Source organism: Rhyacophila brunnea, unplaced genomic scaffold, assembly GCF_057557595.1.
Source record: "Rhyacophila brunnea isolate RB1 unplaced genomic scaffold, BYU_Rbru_1.0 scaffold_6, whole genome shotgun sequence".
Classification (NCBI taxonomy): Eukaryota; Metazoa; Arthropoda; class Insecta; order Trichoptera; family Rhyacophilidae; genus Rhyacophila; species Rhyacophila brunnea.
Window position 1 is genome coordinate 6,263,504 of NW_028233276.1, and position 15,804 is coordinate 6,279,307.

Below are 15,804 nucleotides of genomic sequence, written 5' to 3' on the forward strand. Positions count from 1 at the left end.
CCAACATTGATTCCTTTCAATTTATAGGCAATTATTATTCACACAAAAATTATATTCCACATTTTATAGATACCATTTTAGATAGTCACTTGGAGCAGAGTTTAGCGGTGTGCTCTTCCGATTGGTAGACGCGAGTAGGAATCAAATTTGATCGATATATTACTTTGGATCCAAGGTTAAGTAAATAGCGATACACAGACCTCTTAAAAAAGCGACACTGCCGATATTCATATATTAGAGTAGAAAATAAATTAAATGGTGATAATCGAAATAAATAATTGTCTTGTCTTATATTCACTACTTACGTTAATTTTAGATAAATAATTCCTGAATACATTTATTTACCTAACTACACATTTCAAGCAAACACACAAGCAAGCTTCACATTTTGAAAGTGCTATTTTTTTATTTACCAGAGCCGCAACATCACAAAAATGCCTTGCGCTAGTGTTACAGGAGCAAATATCGAAACAATTCGATTGACGCGTGAAAGCTTCCGAACTCGTTTGATGCATGCATGGACTCTTGCAACTTGCAGGATAATACATGTTTACACTGCATTTCTTGCTATTGGCTCGATAATACGTAGTCAGCAGAAAATCCATGGGCGTGTAAATGGGGTATAACCTTAGTAGGTACCTAGTTTATGTTATGTACAAAAGCTTCATTTGCATGGAAGAAGTTTTTTTATATCACCACAAATTATAAACCATACTTGCCAAAATATGCAGTGAATATAATATTATGCTTCTACCATTCCATTCAAAGATGTCATTACATAAGATGCCATAACAGGCGTTTCCACAGTAAAGTTGTGAATTTTGGATGGTTGCCATATTAATTTTGTGAATGTATTTTTCAGGTGGAACGAGAGATTGCCATCATGAAGTTAATCGACCACCCTCATGTCCTGGGCCTTTCTGATGTATATGAAAATAATAAATATCTGTGAGTTTTAATTAATAATTTTATTATTAACACTATCAATCACTAACAACCGCAGATTTCGCAATTTCGGGTCTTGTGACTAGTTGTCCGCCGTCGCGCGTTGTCATCTGTCAGTGAACGCAGTGTAGCAACCGAACTATAATTATAGTACATTTTTGTCCGCGTACTATTAAAAAAGTATAGTACCTACGTCAAAAATACCACAATTTTTAAAAATGGAATTAATTGAGTTCGCTGGTTAGGTTAGGTTAGGTCTAATGGAAAAATGGAATTGAATTCGCCAGTTAGCATATTTTTACATTTTCAACACGTCCTATAATTTTTGCCGAAATAATATCATTTCTTGGATCGCGTACTATAATTCGATGACAAAAAGATAGCAGAATTCAACAATGGCGACTGACAGTCAAAGACGGCGGACGACCAGTCACAAGCACCGCGATTTCTTCTACTAGGTACGGATGAATTACATAGGGTAAAGTTAATTAGTATTGTTTCCCTTTTTCCCTGGGTATCTTCTCCTAGGGCATTCACGGCCTAAAACTTAACTAGATGCTTCACATCGCCAATGTAGGGCCACGTGATAAGCTCGATTAAGACCGGGTGTGGTGCGTGGCGGGTTTTGGTTTGGAGGGATTAACTTCAATGTTTCCCTTATTATTTCCGACTTACATGTAAAGCCAATTATATCGTTTGATCTCGCCCGGCGTTGCTTTAACTACGTCGTATTTTCGGTCCAAAATATCGAACTTCACGCGTATGTGATAATAATATGTTTATAATAACATTAACCGAGGCTTTGACGCGGAGCACGGAGCAGAGGAGCATTGGTTTTTTGACCAGACCTAGGTAAAAACAGAGAACAGAAAATTTTACTGCCCCTTGGGCCAGATTTCTATTGCTATTGCAGTTATGTCCATTCACAACAGTATTATAATTTTAATTCCGTGAAAAATGTAAAATACTATAATTTTATGCCAAAATACTATAATTTTTAAGGATTCAAGACGAAAAATGTTCCTATACTATATATTTTTTAGAAATACTATAATTTTTACGCCTTTGTATTATAATCAGCATAGAACAAGATGGCAACACTGATTCACGACCAATTAACTTACTTTTCTAATCATTTTTTTACAGATTGCGTTTTCAACTACATGTTCTGAATATTTTTATATAATATAGTAAATAATATAATAAATATTATCAGTTATATGTTAATTATTTAAACCATAAAAATTATGTGGTTTATTAGTCAAAAACAAGCCACAAAAAGTACTTAAAAATCAATTTATTAAAAAAATGAATTAACAATATTCATTGATAGCTTATTATTGTATTATGTAGAAATTTTTGTTGACAAATATTGTTATTTAAGAAAGTTATCGCCTAAAAACGTGAATTTAATTTGACTTTAAATTTTCAAACAAATATAATCGATAAATATAATATGATTTGATCTCTGAATTTTGAAAATGTGGACTAGCTCTTTTGACTTCCAAGGCGACGATATATAAACTCATAGAGCAGATATTTTGATGTCGGAGTGGAGCTATTCAATAAATTAGTCTGCTAAATATCCGAGAAGTAATGTTCCTATTCTGGCTCCACCTTGATCGGGGTTTTACAGCATTTGTTTGGCATTTAAATATCTACCTATATGTTATAGGTAATGAGTAGGTATTGCTGGGAGACATATTCTATTGTGCTCCACTAATATTGTAACAATAAAGAAGATAATAATATATTTCTAATAATGGAAGAGTGAATGTGAACGAAGCCTTCATGACTTTATTCATAATGAAGAGACATTTTTTTTTCAATTTTTGGTCTCCACTTTCTTTGAAATAAATTTAGTGCTGACTGCCGGTAGAAACACTAATATGAAGGGGGGCCCTAATGCTTGTCTGGAAATGTAAAAACTATTTCAATACTGGCAAATTAATGAATTATATTGTTTTCAGATACCTAGTTCTGGAGCATGTGTCTGGCGGTGAACTTTTTGACTACCTCGTCAAGAAGGGAAGGCTGACGCCGAAGGAAGCTAGAAGATTTTTTAGACAGATCATATCAGCTCTAGATTTCTGCCATAGTCATTCTATATGGTTAGTGCAATTGGACGTATATATGCAGAAAAGATCCAAAGCTCATTGGATCTTTTTTAAATTTATTCAATAATCCGATTGAGGATATCTCATATACCTATATGCAAAAAAGATCCAGCCCGTAAAGTTATTCCTTTCGCATCAATCCATTTCTAAAATAATGCCAAAATGCAAATCTTCAATTTTACATTTTGCGAAAAGAGTCCAGTGATAATTGGTCTTCATTCCAATGACATACATTTTTGTATAAAAGATCCAATTGGCTTTGGATTGTTCTTGAAACTAACTTTCGCAATGGCAACATTTTTTTCTATGGCATTGGATCACTAATAACCAGGAAAAATTGTATAAAAAAGACCAACCCTTTTATATTTTCATAAAAATGGACGGTTCTGAAGCAGAAGTTTGCTTAAAGCGAATGGTGAAGGGCAGGCCAGTAAAAATCCATTTTGAGCATTTGATTCCACTGTGGCACAGGGAAAACTTATATTGTCTGCCAAGCTTAACGATATTAAGTCAATATTGTATCTGATACCTGCAGATGCTAAGTCATTTTATGATAATATAAATTGCGAAGAAACTATAATGATGACATCGGAGGTTATGGTGGTCCATTAGACTTTTTCCTATAATATGAAGCATTCTGATATTTTTTAAATAAAACATTTTCATAGTTTGTTTACCAAATAAGATTCATATAAATAAACCTCTTTTATTTTTCAAGTTATACTTCTTTTGGGGCGTTAGGTAGAAAGTGAAATTGAGAGCTGCGCGCGCACACCGTTACGAAAGTGCGCGACAGCATGAAGTTAGCTGCGAATCAGTCAGCTGTAGGGATTCCAATCGTAGGGATTCGGGATCCCGAGCTATTTTCGATACCTATGAATCCCGGGATTGATAAACATAATCCCGAAACTTTCGGGATTGATTTTTTTATAAATTTTTATGGAAAATAAAATAAAAACGAAAATATAACAGAAAAAATACTTTTAATAACAAATAACTGCATTAGAAATAAACTGAGTTTGAATGAAGTTTGATTTATATCCATGTGTAAGTTGCCGATTCATTTTATTTTTTCACATAAATCAATAAAAATGAGAAAGATTGGAAAAAACAATGCTTCGCACTATTAACAAAGTAATTTCACCATGATCTCATACGTTTTACGGCAGTTTCATATTTGGCTGACTAATTAGATTTATGAAGCGGAAAGGCCATGATACACCATGATTTGGTTTACTATTTTAAATCTCGCTAACCCATTCATTAAACTTTTACTATCATAAACAGCAATCTCATATTAAATTCACATTATTATTTATATTGCAATATTATTTACTCCATTAAACTTGTGTATTTCCAAGATTGAACGTATACAATATTAACAATAAATGTCTTAAATAGTATAAATTATACTAGATTTATTTTTGTCCGATTTTATCAATGTTATTTGTAAATATAAAATTTTTATATTAACAATGGAAAAAAATGCCAATCCCGGGATTGTCAAATTGTAATCCCAAAATCCCGGGATCAGAATTTTGGCTCGGGATTGGATTCCCTAGTCAGCTGTATACAAACGCAAGTTAGCAAGTAGAATTGTTCCGTTTCCTAGGCAACGAATTTATTACTGTCAGCCAGTTGCAATTCCTTACGTAAGCAAACGTTACTTGAACGACAGTTGTTACTTGAAAAATAAAAACAACGAGAAACCATTATATAATTTATTAATATAAGTTAAAGTGTATAGAAATAAATCAACGGCGTTCTAATAAGCGGCCCTTTTTCTTGAGTGTGTAATTTAACAAGATAATTAAGAGCTAGTCGAAGAATCTAGGTTATCACAAGTTTTATTTGGTTACGCCAAAGAAATATAACTTCTAACGCGCGTACATAAGTACACACACTGATTTTTTGTATTTTAATAATTGTTTTATTTAAAAATACCCTGTTAAAAAAATTGTTAGATAACAACAAAACAAAACTTTTACATAATATTAAAAAAAATGATCGAGAATTTCTGTTGTTAGGTACTACATACAACAAAACGTAGGTTATGGATTGGATCTTTCACGCATGTTTCCAATCATAATAGAAATTCATAAAAGATCCAATTCTCATTGGATTCTTTTTACATGTTAAATTCTAAAAACACATTTAAGCAATAATGATCCAACCCCATAAATTACTATATAACTCATTAATGAAACGTAAATTTCGAGTAAATTGTACATCATTAGCAAGATAGATATGCATTCCATTATTTACGATAACTTTTGAAAGCTGGCAGTTTACTGTGATTTTTTATTTATCCAATCTTCTATTTCCTCAATCATCTCAAAACTAGTAGGTTGTGGATTGGATCTTTTCTGCATATGAGTGTCCAATTAATAATGATTCTGTTAATTTCATGGTGAATGATGGATGTAAAGCACCGTTTTGGTGCATTGTATTGGATATCAAACCGACAACAGATCCATCTTCCCATGTGTCATGTCTAGGCTTAAATCCAAATGGATACATTGTCAACACTAAACTAGGAAACCTTCTTCTATGATGATATCATTGATGTAAGATACTGGATGAACCATATCTTTCTTAAAATGACCCCCGATTTTCTCTGACTAGGCCAGTGGCAAAACTTACTGTTTTAATATCAGCGGACTTAACTCAATATACGCTCAATTAATATTTGTCTCGAAAGCCATGTGGCAATACCCACGAGTAAGCCTTATCTATCTTCCATCTTACTCGAACTTATTGTCAGCTCTGCGCGCCAACGACAACTTTCTCTGTTCACCCCCTATGCATTTTTTTATTTGCTTGCAAGTTTTATGTACAGGAGCGAATTGACATAAACGAAAATAAAATATATTAATTTATAAAAGAAGTGCTGCAATTTTAAATGACAAATAAAAATGATGGGAGTGTGATGTGATAATACTTAAATGTGGCGCATTTCTTATTAAAATAAAACAGTAGTCTCAATTTACAATAACTACCAATATAATATGAAACTAATAATTTGTTTTACCATACTGATACACCCCTGTTACAGGCGGGCTTCTCCCGGTGTAAAATAATCATTTAGTAGCTTAAGTTGAAACGTAACCCTGACCTCTAGAAACGGCTTCATAAAACATCTAATCTGATTCCTTGCTCAACCACGTAAGTATTTCTTTTTAATTTAAAAAGTAAAAATGATGATGGATGAAAGAGATAATTTTAAGACTAAATATAAGGATTTAAATATAATAAATTTTGCCGCGCATTGTGCGTGAAATCCTCGCGCGCCGGCGCCAGGGTCAGGCTCGTGATTCGCCGAATCAAAGATCACGCGATAAAATTTGGCCAATCACGAGAGTCCTTTTTTTGCTGGATGGCGTCGGTACGAGGAATTTAAAAAGAAAGAAAAAAAAGGATGTTAGTAAGCGTCCCCTTTCCGATAGGTACGGACCTGACGACTACAACTGTAAAAATCCCAAATATAATTTGTAAAACTAAAAATTAAGAAAATGTAAAATATAAACAATATCACGATACGAGCACGAAGGACTGTGTTTTATTTACACTCCAACCGTTTGAATTTTTCTCTTTTTTGTGAATCCGGGGTTCGATGGACTCCTGAGCTAGCCGCTGGAACCCCGGGAGTCTCAATGGCGCCCAACGTGGGGCTCGAAGAATCGCATGGATTCTTCCGAACCCGCGAAATAAAATTTACGCCCGCGAACGCTAAATAAAAGTTTACGATCCAGGAGCCGGAACAACCAAGAAATGGTTAACTAAAAAGCGGACTCCGACGTAACCCTTATCGAAGAAGAAGTGCTGTCTCCAACATCAAACCGGGAGGGCCCTCTGGTGTTCGAAGACAGTCCACATACGGAGCTGACCGCGCCTAGCGTCGTGCTGGAGACCGTAGCACCAGCGCGTCTCCAGTACGACGAATGGCTGCACAAATCCCACCTATGGAGACCAGACGCATCATCGACGGTATCCAGCGAGGAGGGCTCGTAGAGGCCACGGCCCACTCACGACGAAAAACGGCGAGCAAAATGCCGATTTTCCTAGGGTATCACTAACATGTCGTGTACCCTAGTCGACCACGGGATGTTCGGTGAGGAGAGAAAAAGGAAACGCGAGGCTAGGGAGCCTCACAAGAGGGCTGAGAAGGCGCGCAAGCTGAGATGATCGAAGAAGCTGTACGGGCGCAGGCTCGACCACGAGGAGATGAAGCAGGACCAGTCGCCAACCCTCTAGTCAAGGGTGAACGCCGAGTTGCTGTTGGAAGTTTTAGTGTAAACAGTGTAGTTAAAAGTGAAGATAATAATCGTAAATATCCGGAAATTCTTCTAATTACGGATAAAAAGTTAATTAAGGACCCACTTTCTGAGCCCTATAATCTTAAGTTCGTTAGTAAGAAAAATGTACGTTCTAGTTTTAAAAATAACGCTCCGCAAAGTGACGCCAATTCTTTCCGTTCAAATAAAGTAAATATGAATGAATTCGAAAACATTAACATTGAAAATCGCAAACAATTTTATAAACGGGAAAGACGATATTCTACAGTAGCGCGAAACCTGTTTCAAAGTTACGCCGTGTTAATAATTTGAATCCAAAGAGAAACGAGGAAAATAGTACACTACCGTCCCTATTATTTCTTTACAAATTACCAATCGTAAATTTAACACAGCGAAAACGGAACGGGAATAATAAGGCGTCACTCGACAAAGTGTTAGTTGTTATGTTAAATTTTAATAATAAGTTAAAATTAGGTATAAAAGGATGAAAGTAGAGATTGTATGCTTGTGATAAAAAAAAAAAAAAAAAAAAATGAGTCAATAAGCCGTAAATTTCTCAACGGGGTTTCAATAATAAAAAAAAAATAATAATAATAAAACGTGAGAGGCACCGTAAATCGGCGCGGCGCGCCTTGGAATAGGATGTCGGGCGCGTAAAACGAAACAACAATTTTTTTTTTAATAAAATGGGTTTCACTAAAAATAAAGTTAATTACACAGTTTTAAGTGTACTGATTCAGAAATAAATATAATGAGAGGGTGGAATATTTCAATTTTTAATATCAATGTGATTTATACAGTCAATACAATGTTGCAAAATAATTATGGGTATTAGGGTAAAATATTAAAAGTGATAGTACATACCATAAGTACAATGGGAAGATTTTATATAAAATTAGTAGCTATTTAATGTATGGGGTAGGAGCAATTAATAAAGTAAACTCGAATAAATTTAAAGTACAGGAAGTCTAATGAACGAATAAATTACTAAAGAAAGAGAAAGAATAAATACAGATGAAGACAATTTGGAAGCACAAAGGGAGCCACCTCTCGAAGTAAGCGCATCCAAAGGCAGCGTAGCCGAAAATTCATGATACCAAAGCTTGATGGTGTGGAGAGTGCGCACTCTCCTTTCTCGCGCAGGTTCATGGAGAGACTAGGGACGTGACGCCTGAAAGATATCGTGAAACAACAAGAGGTACTTTCGAAGTGTAACCATCTATAAAAAAAAAAGAAAGGGAAAAGGATACTTATTGTAAACATCCATCCTATTACCTGTGGGAGAGCCGTGCCGCTGTCAACGAGCCTGGCCGTTGTACCGCTATACGATGCCTTGCCCGCAGTAATAGGAACAGATGGAGACACAGTACCTGTCCATCTATGAGGTGATACTCCAGAGACCAGCAGATCAGTGGAAAACTTTCCACAGGAAGATATCCGCTGCTCGGAACGAGCCTGGCTCAATAGTAACGCCACTACCACGCCCTGGTTGCAAAGGCAGACGACGCCAAACGAGGTACGCTCCTATTGCACCAGAAGAAGAAAAACGTAACACGAAACTATAATTCCGAACGAGGGCTAAACGTCTACAAATGTAGCCTCTCGGAATACAAAAAACTGGACAGCCCAAGAGTCAAAGACTATAGCTCCGCGACCACTCCGCTGACTAATAAAAACGAATAAAATAACAAGAAAACCTAATTAAAACAAAGTAACACAAAATAAATGTACTACACTGAAATTAAATCAAACTCTGACCTATTCAAAAGTATCGCGAAAGCATTGCTTTGAGCTGAAAATAATAATCCAAAAATAAATATAGAAAATAATAAAAATAGAGCTAAAGTATAGAGTTTTATGTTAGAATAGTTAGATTGTAGTTGAATTCTTTTATAAACTGTTTATCATGCCATGTACTTAACGGATGAACAAGGAATTGGATGGGTGGCCGATGAGATCAGGGCGTACCTTTCGACTTTAATCCAGATGGGGCGAATTGATACACCCCTGTTACAGGCGGGCTTCTCCCGGTGTAAAATAATCATTTAGTAGCTTAAGTCGAAACGTAACCCTGACCTCTAGAAACAGCTTCATAAAACATCTAATCTGATTCCTTGCTCAACCACGTAAGTATTTCTTTTTAATTTAAAAAGTAAAAATGATGATGGATGAAAGAGATAATTTTAAGACTAAATATAAGGATTTAAATATAATAAATTTTGCCGCGCATTGTGCGTGAAATCCTCGCGCGCCGGCGCCAGGGTCAGGCTCGTGATTCGCCGAATCAAAGATCACGCGATAAAATTTGGCCAATCACGAGAGTCCTTTTTTTGCTGGATGGCGTCGGTACGAGGAATTTAAAAAGAAAGAAAAAAAAGGATGTTAGTAAGCGTCCCCTTTCCGATAGGTACGGACCTGACGACTACAACTGTAAAAATCCCAAATATAATTTGTAAAACTAAAAATTAAGAAAATGTAAAATATAAACAATATCACGATACGAGCACGAAGGACTGTGTTTTATTTACACTCCAACCGTTTGAATTTTTCTCTTTTTTGTGAATCCGGGGTTCGATGGACTCCTGAGCTAGCCGCTGGAACCCCGGGAGTCTCAATACGCTTTTGATATCGCGTAGGTATATTATTTATGTTATTCAGAAAACTTTAATGTTTTTCTTGTACTGTCATGTTTTCATATTCGTATATAATCAATTCAATAGTTAATCTAACGATATATAATTACCTATCATTAATATCATTACAATTTTTTGTTATAATTGTTATATAAAATATTAAAATCAACATATAATTAATGGGACTTCAGAATTCCTCGCTGCGCGAAAAATAATATAAATAATAAAAATAACAATATAATAATTTCCATTAGACTTATTAAACTAGACATTTAAAAATGCATTATTGATAAAAACATAACGTGAAAATGTAATATTGCTTGATTTTGTTTGTTAAAATATCTCCATCTCCCATATTAGGTACAAAATTAAGACAATTATATCAATGTGACCTTTAACTCCAAATTTTAACCCTTCTACCCCCACCCTCCCATTTTTTAATCGCGATTTTATTATTTTTGTATGAACAAATTTAACCCTCGTTCGTATTTCAAACAGAACGAAATTATTTATGTTGTTGAATGACAGATGGCGCTACGTCCGAGAAGAATTCAAGAGAAGCGTCGCGTCATTTTGACATTTCATTCGGCATATCACAACGCAGTGCGTGCAATATTTTGTACGATTTATTTTAATTTATCTATTTTTATGTGCGTGTATTACAGTGCACAATGCCAGCAAGACGCAAGGAGGGCCATTTAGGCCGTCGAACGAATAAAGCAACAAACATGCGAAATAGTAGAGCAGAAAGAACAGACGAACAAATCCAACAAGAGAACAAAAACGTGCGTGTAAGCATGTCGCAATTGCGTGCATCTCAATCATAAGAGGCACGAGCTGAACGAAATCAACAACGACAATTGGAACGGAGCCAAGCGCGCGCCGGTTCGTAGTTAACACACGCAGAGCAAATGACAGACAACGCCAACAAGTACATCGAACATTTACATCCGCTTCGTTCCTTCGTCTCGCATTCAAGTACGAGCCAGATATTGAATATTCCGCTCATCCGAAAGTGCTGATTGGTGCTATGGACAAAGAATGTCCTCATTGTCATGCGCTCAAATTCAAACATGAGTCAGCCGGGATGTGTTGCGCATCAGGAAAAGTGCAATTACCAGAAATTGAGATACCACCAGAACCATTGAACGGCTTGCTCAGCGGCACGGCTCCAGATTCAAACCTGTTCCTGAAGTCCATTCGCACATTCAATTCATGCTTCCAAATGACTTCGTTCGGAGCAACAGAAATAGTTCACAATACTGCGGCAAATGGTCAACAATTCCATTCTACGTTCAAAATCAAAGGCCAAGTATACCACAAAGTAGGCTCATTGCTGCCAATGCCAAACGAACCACATAAATTTTTACAAATCTACTTCATGGGCGGTGAGGATATCAATCATGTGGATGCACGTTGCGGCTACAATGGACTCAATTCGCCTATTTCCAGGCGCATCGTCGGCGAACTGGACGCCCTGTTGAATGAGCACAATGAATTATTGAAATTCTTCAAAGCACACATGCACGAATTGCAAAGTGACAATCACGCTATTGTCATCAATCCTGATAAAACACCAGCTGGAGAGCACTTGCGTCGATTCTATGCACCTGTTGTTGACGACATTGCTGGAATTATGGTTGTTGCCAATCATTTGCTGCAGGTCTGACATGGCGGGAGGCGCATGGCGATGGACCGAGGGAAGTGGCGCCAATGCTTGCCCTATGCCCCAATATTAGGACATGACAGGGTAGAAGAAGAAGTATCATTAATTATATAAGATAAAACATGACGGAAGGTGCAACTCGAGTTGCTAAACACGATTCCTATAGAATAATATAAAATTGTCATTAATCAGTAGGTACCTACCTATATTCAACATTATAAGGACTAATATTGTAGTGTATGTATATACCTATACCATAGGCCCCACATCGTGAAGCTGGCCCCCAGGCTAGGATCTTTGGTGGGGCCCCCTTCTTATCGCTAAGAATAAAGGAAGTATGTACGGGGTAACAATAATCTGTATATTTAGTGTTTTATTGTATATTTTAAAACATCCATACGAATTATGGAGATGTCGAGTATTGATAAACAATTAAGAATTGTTTCGTATAACCACATAACTATAAATAATAGTATTGTAAGAAAATTCTTTTTTTACTATTAAAGCAAACTTGTGATGTGTGTTTATCTCACTTATCTGGTCGATTCGCCTCGCCGGGCTCCTCCTGAGCACGGGCTCCTAGGCTAGAGCCCTCTCAGCCCCTCGTATTATATAAAAATGTAATAAATATTACCAACATACTATTTAAAGAAATGAAAATAATATTCCCAGTTCGTTCCTGATTATTTTTGAATGCCATAAAGTGTTTTTCAAAATCCCTTGGAATCACTATTCCATGCACAGAAATTAAGTTTTACAGCCCTTGTAAATACGGTAAGTAATATATCAATGGATGATATAGTCTAAATAGATATATAATAGTGAAGCAATAAAAGGACCCATGGTATACTGATCAAATTAGCCACAGGTGACTTTGCATTGCATTGTTTGAAGAGAATTTCACAATTTTGTTTGCCGATTTTTAGGGTGTATGAAAAGACAATCCGCCACGATAAGTATATCCCCGGCCAATAATATAATACAGAAAGCGCTCGGTATCCGTCACCCATATTTTTTCACATATGCCGAATTGTCGGAAATGCCGGATTATTGGAATTCTGTAGGAAATAATTCTATCACAGATTTGCACAGTAAAAATCTTTATTAGTTTATGTAAACATAGACAAAAAATTGGTAACATTGTTTACCTAATCAATATTGATAATAGGTTGTGTTATATCATGTTCAATATTCAAAACTTCTTCAGCTCAAACGGCTCTCCGCTCTGTAATCCGGCAGTTTAATGTGAAACCTGCCGGATTATAGAGCAGGAGAGCTGAGTTGCAAAATGCCGGACTATTGGATGTGCCAGATTGGTGAACGCCGGATTACCGAGCGCCTACTGTATTTTGGCAGTATTATTTTATTTAAACGTCTTTTAATGCATTCGCTGCTGAGTAGATAATGATTTTTTAATTAGCACCTTTAAAATGTACATTAATTACATCGATCGGCCGCTTGGTCATTACGCGCCGGGTGCTTCTTCCGCGTCCAAAGTATTAATATTGTTTATAACTGCTTGAGTAGTGTACTTAAAAATAATAAATATCAAAGTGGCAGCCATTGGTTGATTTAGAAAATTAGAATTGCCAATTTGAAAATGCGATGAGGCTCATTTTAGGCTCAACGGGTTTGTTAGAGACAGCAGAGACCCTAGACTCCATTACATCCACAAGAATAAACCGGCCGGTGCGGTTTACACGCCGGTGGCATCATCGGACCTTATTTCTTGAAAAATGAGGCCGGAACTAGTGTTATGGTCAATGGAGATCGTTACTGAACCATGATCAATGATTTTTTTTTTTTAAATATTGATGACATTGATCCGGACAGAATGTGGTTTCTTCAGGATGGCGCTACGTGCTATACGCCGACCACAACTATCTATTTATTGATGCTTCATTCGTTTAATATATACATTAAAATGTTATAATCATAATAGTGTAGGTATAAGACTTCTTCTGCATAGTCAAAATTCTTTAATCATCATAACATTTTTTTTCACTTTTGCAGTCATAGAGACCTGAAACCTGAAAATCTCTTACTAGACGAGAGGAACAACATCAAGGTGGCCGACTTTGGCATGGCGTCACTCCAACCGGCAGGCTGTCTATTGGAGACGTCGTGTGGTTCGCCACATTATGCGTGTCCGGAAGTCATCAGGGTTGGTACCCATCAATATCGACAGATAGACATGAGCTGAAAATGAAGATATAATGATTGTATGAATGGAATGATATAACAGTTTATGGAAAATTGACAATCGCACACAATTAGATGCATATGAAAAACTCATATTTAAGGAATATAACTTATTTGCGAAATATCTGAATTCTCACAAGGTCACTTTATCTTAATATATGATAAAAATTCAAATTTGGAAGAGACAAACAAACATACTTTGCAATTTTATATACTAGTTAGAATATATAAGTTATGTATGTATACAAATTATATTCTAGTTCCCAGATTTTTTCAAATTCATTGTTTACTTTATGGTTGATTCATTAATCAGAAATGGATAAACATAAAAATGCACTCGTAGTAATTCATTCAATTGGATGAAAACTCTAACGGCTACACTCTAATCAATATTATTAAATATTATTTTGGGTGAAACAAAGAACCTACATAGTTCAATATCGCTGAATCAGTTTTTTAAATAGCTTGTGAACCTGTCCTCAGGACAGCCAGGTTGATGTGCGGTTTTGTGCTTGCTTGTTATCGAAGAAAGTATGATGTGGGAGACCACAAAATTGGTAGAATAACTTTGATCACAGACCTTCCATGTTTCTAATAGTCTAATCCAATTTTAAATTTACAATACAATGTTTAACGGTTTACTCATCGACTTTGCAGGGTGAGAAGTATGATGGAAGACGCGCGGACGTGTGGTCGTGTGGTGTCATACTTTACGCCTTGCTGGTGGGAGCCTTACCGTTTGACGACGACAACCTTCGCCAGCTGCTTGAGAAAGTGAAACGAGGCGTCTTTCATATTCCTCATTTTGTCCCGCCCGACTGTCAAGCGTTGCTACGAGGGATGATTGAAGTTAGCCCGGATAAAAGACTTACCGTAAGTAAATACATTTTTACTAGATTTTTACAGCGGCAGTTAATTCCGGGTGCAACAAGCGCCCATATTAAAAATTTGGTAAAAGTTAAGGATTCCATGTCGTTTGTCTGTCTTGTAAAACTTGTAAATTCGATTTTAATTGAAAATTAGTTTTTTATTGAATACACTAGTATTATCGAAAATCTGCCTCTGTAAAAGATTTTTACACCTATAGCACGGTTACATGTAAATTGTACATAAAACATTTCACCGTAGCACAGTTCGCCGTGAGCTTTCTATCGGAAAAAGATGACCGTATACTATACGTTCTCCAATTTTTATTAGATTCAATATGAACATTAATTGTAATTTTCATTGCTGATTTTGGCAAAATTCATGAATTCAAGAATGAAAAGCTAACCTAACCTAACCTAACTTAACCTAACAAATAATCCAGTATATCGGCTATTTTCAAAATTTATTTCCTGCTGGTTTCCTGTAAAGTGTAAATCGACAAGAACCGTGTTTTATTTAGACATGAATTTTATGTCAGTACTATACGACCCTAAGAGGTTGGACGGTCTTTAATATATGAATACGTGTATTAATTAAGGCGCTAAGTACCAAAAACAAAAAAACTGACATTTTTATAGAAAAGTGTTCTACATACTAACGCCAATAACTTCTACTATGGTCTAAGTGCCTCAAGCAAGTCAAAAAAATACAGCAAAATATTTAAACCTGTCGACGTTGTAAGTCCGTTGGCCTATTTTATTTATAATGGTGTAAATAGCACTACAGTGGTCAACCTCATTCAATATAAAATGGCTGACGATGGTGTGTTGACACTTGCGAGTTCTTAATACCTAAAATTATAGAAGCTGCCGAGATTGCTTCACACTGTAAAACCACATTTTTCAAAAGGTCTGCTTCATGAAATTTTACTGCAATGTCTCGGTATTTTGTAACTACAGGCAATACTACTTTTTGGTACTTAGAGCCTTAATTAATACACGTATTCATATGGCGATATATTTCTGATATAACATTTCACGGTGAAGTGTGATACGTGCTTTACGTGTGAGTACCGGTGA

The 15,804-nt window shown here is 35.9% G+C and overlaps 1 protein-coding gene across 1 annotated transcript in view; it reads left to right on the top strand.

Moving 5' to 3' along the window:
- The window catches only part of sff (BRSK family serine/threonine-protein kinase sugar-free frosting), a 68,345-nt gene that overhangs the window by 21,002 nt on the left and 31,539 nt on the right, over positions 1 to 15,804 (top strand). Inside the window, exons 3-6 of the mRNA XM_085956914.1 lie at positions 863 to 948; positions 2,916 to 3,056; positions 13,670 to 13,820; positions 14,516 to 14,731. Of these exons, the coding sequence (XP_085813040.1) occupies positions 863 to 948; positions 2,916 to 3,056; positions 13,670 to 13,820; positions 14,516 to 14,731 (594 nt within the window). The remainder of the gene's footprint in view (positions 1 to 862; positions 949 to 2,915; positions 3,057 to 13,669; positions 13,821 to 14,515; positions 14,732 to 15,804) is intronic.